We start from the raw sequence: 10,955 nt of genomic DNA on the forward strand, positions 1-10,955 counted from the left end.
CGTCTGTCTGTCTGTCTGTCTGTCTGTCTGTCTGTCTGTCTGTCTGTCCGTCTGTCCATCCGGTGGTGGAAAAAGTACTAATTTGTTTTACTTAAGTAAAAGTATCAATACCGCAATGTAGAAGTATATAAGGCCTCACTCACACCTTTCGATCTAGCATACAACATTGATGCATGCTTGTTGTATGAATGTTGTGAGTGTCATGGCCGCCCCAATGCATTTCCAATGGAAGTCACATGGTTTGTAGTCCACATTTTGGACTACAAGCTGTTGTATGTGTTTCGACTGCCCCCCTCCCCCTCATACAACACAAATGTTGTGTCAAACCATGTGACTCCCATTGGAAATGCATTGGGGCAAGATGTATCACACCCTTTGTATACAACAAGCATACATCAGTCTGTTGCGAAGGTGTGAGTGAGGCCAAAGTCCGGAATTCAAAATTTGCTTGAGTAAAAGTACAAAAGTATTGGCATCAATATGTACTTAAAGTACAAAGGTAGAAAGTACGCATTATGCAGAATGTCCAATTTCACAAGTTTTTAACTGTTAAAAAAACTATTTTAAAATGGCCGAAATGTACTGTATATAATAGTGCTGAAGTGCTTATGATGTATGTTTTGTAATAATAATTAAAGTCTAAAAGTTACTAGTAACTAGTAACAATATTTGGATCCGAGATGTAGTGGAGTAGAAGTAAAAATTGGAAATGGGAAATACTCAAGTAAAGTACAAATACATCAAAATTGTACTTAAGTACAGTATTTAAGTAAATGTACATAGTTACTTTCCACCACTCCATCCGTCCATGTGTCCGTACATCCCAGCCTTGAGGGAATCTCATCACATTTGGCACAATTGTGCCTCAAGAATGAACTGGTTAGAAGTAGTCACAGTATGTCACTGTAACCTGAATGAACTGGTTAGAAGTAGTCACAGTATGTCACTGTAACCTGAATGAACTGGTTAGAAGTAGTCACAGTATGTCACTGTAACCTCATGTCTGACAAGGTGATATCTCAGGAACATCTCGGGGGAATTTCACAACGTGTGGCACCAATGTCCACTTGGGCTCAAGGATGGACTTATTAGCAGGCAGTCAAAGTTCAAGGTCACTGTTGAGCCACCCTATTGATAATTCAGCTCAGTGGTCTTGGTGAATCCCTGAGATTGGGAGGTCGGTGTTTGATCCCCAGACGGGGCATACCAAACACTATAAAAATAGCACCTGTAACTCCCTGCATGGCACTCAGCATCAAGGGTTGTATTCGGGATAAAGATCCTTGCAGACAGATTTTTGTCTGTGCTTTTCCACCGGTTTTCTGAAAAACGGCAGGGACTGTAAATTAGCATAATGTTTAGGTGTGTACTTGTACATCATGGCTGTGGGATGTATCAAACAGCTTCACGCTACAGAAACAGCAGAGAGTCGTGACCTATAGGCCACATGGCTTGGTAAGGCTTAATATCACTATTGTCAATTAATGGCCTCCCTCTAAAATCAGTCTCAAAACTCCCATATTGCACTGGCTCTAGTTGGTTATTAGTTATAAAGTCAGTTAAGTAGTTAATGAAGTAGTTGGAAGTTATTTAAGTAGTTAACTGTGTGTGATTCATCTTCCAGGCTGTTCTCCAGTCTTGGAGAGCTACACACCATTTCCCAGAGAGGCTACACCAGCTACACTGTCAGACCAGGATGTCGCTATCCAGTCACCCGCCGAAGCCCCTCCCCTTCCCCCTCACCCTGCATCGATAGGCCTATGGGACAGGGCTCCTCCCCCTCCTCGCATTGCTCCGATAGGTCACACCTGAGCCACGGGCGTGGCCTGACCATGCAGAAGTCGTCCAGCCTCAGCCTGCCGTCGGAGCCCAAGGAGGTCCGCTTCGTCATGAGGAGCGCCAGTGCCCGGACGCGCTCCCGCTCGCCCTCGCCCTCGCCCCACGCGTCCCCCTGTCCCTCCCCTGTGCTGGGGGGTCCCCTGATGGCGCTGCGGCCCTTCAGACAGCGGCCCCTGAACCTGTGGAGCAAGTACGACGTGGGCGACTGGCTGGAGAGCGTGGGCCTGGCGGAGCACCGGCAGCGCTTCCAGGAGCACGAGATCGAGGGCTCGCACCTGCCGGCTCTCACCAAAGACGACTACACGGAGCTGGGAGTCACCAGGCTGGGACACCGCATCAACATCGAGCGCGCTCTCAGACAGCTGTTGGACAGCTCCGCCTGACCCACGCGCCTCCTCCTCCGACATCCCAACGCCTGACCTCGTAAAGCCCCGATTCCTACTCCGTCGCACGACCGCGTCACCTGTCGGAAATAGCCCATCTACCATGTCTGCTATTAAAAAAAAAAGAAGAAATGTGAAAAATGTGGAATCTTTTTTAAACAACGCAAATCTTGTATCGGTTGTCACTGGCACAAAACATTTTCATACTTTCCCAAACTTCTTCATGTCAAGGACCTTGAGATAATAATTATAGTAGTCTTTATTGTCCCCACAGGGATATTTGTCTTCAGTCAGTTCAATAGAAAAACTATCAATTATGTATTTAGCCGCAGATCCCCATCTGGAAGTATTTTGTGCCAGGGACCCCAATGCAAAACAATATATATCACATTTATTTTAAAGATATTTTGACATCCTCTCGACGTGACCTCGTAGGTGCGCTATTTTCGGCACACGACAGTGTCGCGCATCAGAGTATAAGTTAGGCTTAACTTCTGACCTCTCAACCTCTGACCATTGTAGAATCCGAGGCAGTAGAATATACTTTGTATATTAATGAATTAATTCACTTTGTATCTTTTTATCGGCAAACAGAGCCTAATTAACTTTGACGGGGCACAGTATTGTCCAATCAGCTTTGATCAACTGTTGTAAGCCGGAGATGATGAGGGGGCAGCATGACAGTATGCTAAAGCAATCATGAACCACAAATAATTACACAACTACTACTTTTGGATTCTCAAGTCTTGATTCTTGATCGTTTTGATTCTTGCTTGTAGTCGTCTCATTGGACAACAATACGTTGATGAGAGCTGATTTGTGTTCCTTTAATAGTATGATTATTTTAATAATTATGCACCATTCTGCACCCCCTGCTGACTGAAGACGGCAAGGACGGGCACAGTATGGCTTATGACATCACAGACAGAAGGAGATCTTTAGAAAACACAATCAATAATACATCTTTTCCTTAATGGAAAAAAACAACAACATTGACTAGTTCTTCTGTTACGTATTGTAGTTTCTTATATTAATTCACCGACGTGTCAGCCTGAGGAAGCCATGTAGCTCCAACATGTTGTTTTAAAGGTTTCATGACATTGATTTGAATTTATTTTTATTTTCGTTTTTTTTTGTTTTTGTTTTATGACCTCAATTTCATCCACACAACCTGAACTTTGAACATTCAGTGGATTTTCTGTGGTCCCATTTTCTCTATGTGTTCTGAAGCCTTTTGAGCTGCAATGAAAACAGTGACTGCTGGCAAATTGTTATGTCATATATGGGATTTACATCACATCACAGTCCACAGGCAAATCAGAGCACTTGTTTGAGCCAGTAAACCCCAGACCACAGAAAATCTACTGAATGTTAAAAGTTCAGGTTTTTTGGGTGCAACTGAGCTCACAAAACCTAAAATAATAAGAAAAATTACAAAAACTTTTTTTTATGTCACCAGACCTTTAACATTGATAGGACAGTGGACACTGTTTATAGGGTTGCCCACAGCAAGTACGACAACTATAACTATACATATCTCGTTATAAAATATCGTTCCAACTCAAGTGGATGGCGCAGTCATCACAACAACAACGACGCCGATGTCGTTGGGATCGTTTCCAGAGCGAGTTGATGAGCGATATAGAAGTACTCGACTGGCCAATTAAAACCGATCCGAATTTACAGGACGTCATCATATTCACCACGTGTTCAACATGTTTACAGAACGATCGTTCACATGGACGCTCGTCACTCGCGTCATTGTCATAGTTTCTGTCCTTGCTGTGCGCGGCCCATATAGCATAGTTTTCTCCCTGTTTAGTGTGCTGATCATTTGCACGTTTGTCTGGGCTGTGATCTTTAATTATGAGGAGGGCTGTTCTCACCATGGCAACAGCAGTGGGTATAGTGAACCTTATAGTGGTGCGTTCTCTCTCTCTCTCTCTCTCTCTCTCTCTCTCTCTAGAACCATTTTTCTAATCCCCTACTGAAAGATTTGATTTATAGGTTCAGCTGACGATTCAGATTATTCTGAGTTTCTAAATAAGTCAGAACCATGTGATGATTTTCTGTTTATAGCTTGCTGGTGATTGTGAATTCGGTATGATTTGACAATGAATTGGATTCACTCAAAGGTCGTTTTTGCTAGATGTTTTGGAATTCGTATGATTTGCCACTGATTTTGAATTCAAGATGATTTGTCAATGATGACTTTGTTGTGATTGGCTGATTTCTGTTTGATGTGTCTGTTTCAGGGAGAGCTTTAAAAGTGACATTTCACCAAAAACACATTTGATGTGCTCTGCTCATGAAATAAGTCTTACATACTCCAGGAACAGGTATGCCACCTTCTGAAAACCTTGGACTACTACAGTTATGTATGGAGTCTATTAAAGCAACAAGGTCAAGTTGTCACCACAAGAGGCCTATCTCACAGCCCGCTTTCCACGCCCACTTCCGGTAAATAGTGGTGTCTTTAACATTATTATTATGACCAATATTATTATGAAGCAAACAAGATGGTAAATCAGCTCGAACAGATAGAACAAACCTTACCTTGAGAAAACAAAAGTTGTAGACTTCTTAAATTACCTCTGTTAACATGTAGAGTCTATGGAGTGACGTCACGCTATCACCACTAACCCCGAAAGGGGGCGTATTAAGGGGGGCAGGGAGATTCTGTGAGATAGGCTTATTAAAGGCATGAATGAGGCATCTGAATGGTTTTCTTTTGACGCAACATACTCGCTGGCAATTTCCGTATATCATTCATTTGTCATGACTCATGCCAAGTGTGAAGAATTAACCCCTGTAGACTACATAGATCATGAATATAGAATAAATTCCAGACTGTAATACTACATACAGTAGAAAATACATAGAATGAACTACAGCTTGTATTAATCAATGGATAGAAAATCCAGTATATAATGTACTACAGACTGGAATGAAATCCCTCTTGGAGAATCAGTGCCTGTGGAGAGTACAAAATGCTGTTCAAATGGACTATACAATTCAAATGGATTTTGGGTGAAATGTCGCTTTCACCGCTCCGGGTTCTAACCTGTGTATTGAGGGCTGATGGGAGAAGGTGCTAATTCTCTTAAGCCATCTGTACAGAAATGACCTTATAGGTACCCTTAACTATAACCTTTTATATCTACAGTACCTTGCACTTAAGACCTAGGTTTAAAGGACCATACCTGTCTGTTCACCGCTCCAGCCCCATATCAAACATAACTATAGACCATTTCCCCACTAATTGCTTTATTTTGTTTTAGTTTATGTTTTCTCCATGGTCAAAATGTTACTGACATAACCTGCACAATTTAGACAATATTGGTTAAACATCAATGTGCTGTTAACAAGTCATGAATACATACAAAATGCCTTAAAACACAAATGACAAAATATAACTGCATATTATGCATATAACACAATGTTAATGATTTTTTTCAGACCTACAGTTCTAGGAAACAGAATGGGGGGGACTTTTTTATTATTTCCACACAACAGCTCTAAGGTATATTAATGACATAGTAAATTGTTGAAAATGAGTGGAATTCCCCTTTAAGTATACCAAAGTACATTTTCTTTTTATTATAAATGTTTTATTGTGTTACAATTTAGACAGTTTCCAAACAAATTCAAAACATTGTCTGAATTATTTAAAAAATAATGACAATAGCTGATGTATGTCATACAGATATTCACAAACTATATTACTTACTGTAATAGTGAGTCATATGGGCTAACATGCCAGACCACTGGTATGGTCCTTTATGTCCTGATCTTAACTATAACCTTATATATCTACCTTACATTTAAAACCTACGGTTAATACCTGACCTTAACTCTCAACATTACTAACATACTTCATCTTAATACTTGGTTATACCTAGTATAACCAAGTATTCTGTATCTACCATAGTATCTACATTATCTACAAAGACTACAATATAATGTAGTCTTTGTGAATCAATCACAGCCCTGTGAACTTCCTAATAACTACAAACAGGCCATCAATGGAGTTTTTACTCCCTGCCATATACAGTGCTGGCTCTGTCTCATTTGGACACATCCTATCACCTTACTAGTTAGAAATAGTGCAGTAGTTCTCAACCATTTTCATGTCAAAGGCCCCCAAATTGATATGCATTTGGCCATGGGTCCCCATCCCGATTTGTCAACCTTTAACAAAATATAAGAAAAAAATCCTTCTGCACACCTACAATGGACAGGTGCGTAACCCTAACCTACAATGGACAGGTGCGTAACCCTAACCTACAATGGACAGGTGCGTAACCCTAACCTACAATGGACAGGTGCGTAACCCTAACCTACAATGGACAGGTGCGTCGGATAACTGGAACTGAGAAGTAGAGAAAAAAGAATCCCGCACACTGCACTTGAGTTAGATTTATTGAGCAACGTTTCGGTAGTTCAGACCTTCATCAGCAATAAATCTAACTCGAGTGAAGACAGTGTGCGGGATTCTTTTTTCTCTTTTGTCTCTACAACCTTTAACAAAACATAAATACAAAATAGACGAAACATAAAAGTCATAACAGTGTTTTAACTGTTCCTATAGGTTTGCTGGGGACCCCCCTCAACTACCCCACTTTGAGAACCCCTGCTGTAGAGTACCAGATATAATGACCGAGTCCAATAGGATGTCAATAGAAGAAGGAAGGCAGTTAAAATTCTAAACCAGATTTAATCAAACCAAGGAACCTACTGTACAGGATGCATCCTACAGTATGCTTCCTACTATAATGAGCAGCTACTGTACTGTATTTCCTAAAAATGTTCCCTACCTAGTTGCAAATGAGACGGAACCAGTCTCCTCCTGAGCCATAAGGAAGTGTCACTGGTGAGGTTCTGTTAACTATAACATTATCATCGTCGCTGTCGGGTGGAATAACCTGTGTTCCAAACCCAATGGATCCAATGTAGTTATTTTTGGTCACAAGCTCTTATACCTTTCATTGGTTAAATATTTATAAACCAACAGACACACTTAACACTTTAACTTTCAAAACATTTCTAAACTATTTCTAAACTATTTTCTAAAGCCCATCTACAATACAAGCTTAATGTAGATTGTCTATTTTCACAACTTTTGCTGCACGATATTTGTATGAAGAAGTAGGGCATTCATTTATGGGGGGGAAAACGTTGTAAAAAGTTGACATATGGAGGTGCAACTGGTTTCTGCCCGACAGCAACGTTATGTTGATTGACCTACCCACCACCCTGGATGCTCATTGGTTTATAGCACGGGTGGGCAACCACCTCTTTTTATCAACTGTACCTGCTGATCATATTGGGCTATTGAGTTGATCAAAAACAACCATTATTGTTTGATGTTCATAAATATTTTCTCCCCAGATAATTTATCTTGCCTTTATCATTCATATTAAATTATTGACGCATTCTTTGTTACGTTTTATTATTACTTGACTTACTCCATGTGTGTTATTCTAATTAGCTGCCTATAATTATACGTAGAAGCAATGGTGGTTTTCATTGTCTGTTGTTACTGCTGGGGGATCACGCCAACCTTGGAAAACGGCCAAGTGATATTATGCCTGAAAAGGTTGTTGTCCACCCCTCGTTTATAGAATGTCTCCATTCTGACTGGATAATGGGTTCAGACAGACTTTAAATCTAATAAAACAGATGAATTGAAGTGATATTATGCCCGAAAAGGTTGTTGCCCACCCCTCGTTTATAGAATGTCTCGATTCTGACTGGATAATGGGTTCAGACAGACTTTAAATCTAATAAAACGGATGAATTGAAAATTCATATCAGATTATTCTGAATCCTACTTTATTCCAGCACAATCTAGTCTAGCCTTAACCCAGTCCGCCTCTTACCCAAATAATTTATAACCCTGTGGAACCCTGACTTTGTTATAGTTTGGGTCTGGGTAACCACTGTAACCTGTGGGGGACCACACAACCGCCGACCCTGAATCAGATGGGGATAAAAACCATTCCCACCTCGATTCATTCTCGTTCTTGACCTTGACCTTGATTGTGACCATGACGCTTTCGACCGCAAAGTGAATCATATCAGGCTAGCCTGCTGATCATTCCCACAATCATCATCTAGGATGTTCACACGGAACTGACCTATAGTTTCTGTATACACACACTTAAAGGACATCACTCCAGGTGTTAACAGTAGCGGGTGCAGTTTCCGCTAATCTGACAGCAGCTTAGATGAACGACACATTTACAGTTCTCAAGTAAGTTCAGCAGGTAGTCATTATGGACGTATTGATTGATTCACCAGATCAACTTCACAACTACCATTATGGTGCACTAACCGAGCTAACAGGCAGGCGGAAGCCATCGCCGTGGGGGAGGGACATGAAATGCCACTGAACGGCAAGGAGTTTGTTATCTCTGTTCAAGTTCTGTGTTTGGATGCCATATTTATCCTAAAGGCCTGATACTGGACAGTTATTATTATCTTATTATCATTATTATTATCTTCCTGGTTTACCGGCATGGAGAGATGAAGTGTTGGTGTCACTAAAAGCTGATCTGGTATAAAGCTATTAGTATCTAGGACAGTGCTTCCTAACCTGGGGTCTGGGCACCAATGATCACAGGGAGGGGATGTGAGGCTTACTGTATTTTAGTAGACACTGACTTATCTCCTCTTATCTCCTTGTTATGATGAATTGAAAACGGTGGACCCTATCTTGTAAACAAGTGTAATGATTTATGGTGTCGTCCACTCACAGTTAACAGTTTTTGTATTGAGTTGTGCTTGAAATGTACTGTAATTCTGCAAACTGTTAATACATATTTCAATCAATCAATCAATCAATCAATCAATCAATCAATCAATCAATCAATCAATCAATCATGTGGGTACTGGAGTGAGTGCTGCTGTGTGTAGATGTAGTTCATGGATTGTGTGTAGTTGTAGTTTTTCTATGTCCAGTCAGAGTTCAGAGAAATACTTTTAGGCTTTCTAACAAACTGTCGTTCTGAATTTAGTTATCATTTCTAAATAAAAATTTACATTTACTACAGAGAAACGCGTCTGGACTGTCTGTGACATGCACACTCGCTCACACACACAAGACCTGTAACGTTTGAAGTAAAAGAGAAAAGAGTTTGCCCTGATTCTGTTGGGAATTGTAATGCAACAGCACAGAATGAAGTGGGCAGCACTTCATATAGGAATCATCAATCTGATGAGCAGGGAGGGTAGGGGCTTTGGAGGCTGCCCAACCAAACCAAATCACATGGTTTCTGGTTAATCGCAACTCAGAATGAAAAGTTGGCAGGTTGGGTATAGAGATGGACACCGATCACTTGAAATGAAATGGGTCTACAATCTCGCAGCGCAATGCACTGTGAGAGCTTGTCAGATTGGCTATTTCAAGTATTTCGAAACTTGTGAAAAAGTTCAATCTTCATCTATGTAAGAATCAGAATCAAAACTAGAAAAAGTGCCCTTCCGGGCACAGGTCTCCACCAGTGTGTGTGATGTTTGGCAAAATGTGTAGGAGTAATATATAAGTGTGTGTGTGTGTGTGTGTGTGTGTGTGTGTGTGTGTGTGTGTGTGTGTGTGTGTGTGTGTGACGCGGCTTGGCCTGTTGTAGCGCCACCATGAGGCTGATTCGAAAGTGGCATTTCTTCCTCAGCCTAGTGGGAATATGCATGCACAGTTTCACCGCAATCGGACGCTGCGTTGAGTAGTTGTGGCGATTTGTACAAAACGGGTACAAAGCAGGCTACTCCTGAAAAGTTTAGAAGCCAATCATAGCCAATGAGGGTGGATTATGATAAATCAAACAATCCCGTCTTGATCACATGACTATGGAGAACATGTGTACTGATTTGCGTGAAATTTGGATAAAATCTGAAGGAGTAATATTAGAAAATGTGTTTTACATATGTCGGCCTCCTGGTGGCGCTATAAAGAGCAGATGTGAAAAATTCCAGGCAAAGGTTTTTCCTTGGCCTCTAGGGAGTTGGCATACAAAGTTATCCACAGATCCATGCAGTTAGAGGTAAAAACACTTTTCGGCCAGTTATAGCGCCACCATGAGGCTGAGTTGAAAATGTTCATGTGGCATTTCTTCCTCGGCCTAGTGGGAATGTGCGTGCACAATTTCACGGAAATCACATGATGTGTTCATGATTTGCAGCATTTTGTTTGAAACTGAGCACTCCTGCGAACTTTGGAAGCCAATCTTAGCCAATCAGGATGGAGTCTGAGAAATCTGAAAGACCTGTTTCGTTGAATGGCTCTAGAGAGACTGTGTACCAATTTGTGTGATGTTTGGACAAAATCTGTAGGTGTACTGTCCAAAAACTTGTTTTGCACAAAGCGGCCTCCTGGTGGCGCTATAACAGGCCGTTCTGGAAAATGTGGGGCAGAGGTTCATCATTGGCATCCAGGGAGTGTGTGTGCAAAGTTTGGCATCGACCGGGTTAACGGTGCCGGAGATTAGCTGGTAACAGACGGACGGAAGGACACACACACGGACACACGGACACACACACACACACACGGACGGAGTGCAAAACATACTCTCTCCCCATGCCTTCGGCCTGGTGGAGACAATAAAGAACTCATTTTGCCATTATCACAGTGACAGACAAACCTTTTGACAGTGAAGAAATGGAAAAGTATAGGGTGCAGGCATCACTAGGACAAAAGGTTACATAGTCTAACTAGAAAAAGTGCCCTTCCGGGCA

The 10,955-nt window shown here is 41.4% G+C and overlaps 1 protein-coding gene across 2 annotated transcripts in view; it reads left to right on the forward strand.

The window, feature by feature from the left end:
• shank3b (SH3 and multiple ankyrin repeat domains 3b) overlaps nucleotides 1–3,350 on the forward strand; it is a 62,652-nt gene extending 59,302 nt beyond the window's left edge. For both annotated transcript variants that reach the window (XM_079494544.1, XM_079494543.1), the window contains one exon: nucleotides 1,625–3,350. In XM_079494544.1, the coding sequence (XP_079350670.1) occupies nucleotides 1,625–2,222 (598 nt within the window). In that variant the 3' untranslated portion in view covers nucleotides 2,223–3,350. The remainder of the gene's footprint in view (nucleotides 1–1,624) is intronic.
• The last annotated feature ends 7,605 nt before the right edge of the window (nucleotides 3,351–10,955 follow it).

This window comes from Electrona antarctica (assembly GCF_951216825.1).
Source record: "Electrona antarctica genome assembly, chromosome: 23".
NCBI classification, from domain to species: domain Eukaryota; kingdom Metazoa; phylum Chordata; class Actinopteri; order Myctophiformes; family Myctophidae; genus Electrona; species Electrona antarctica.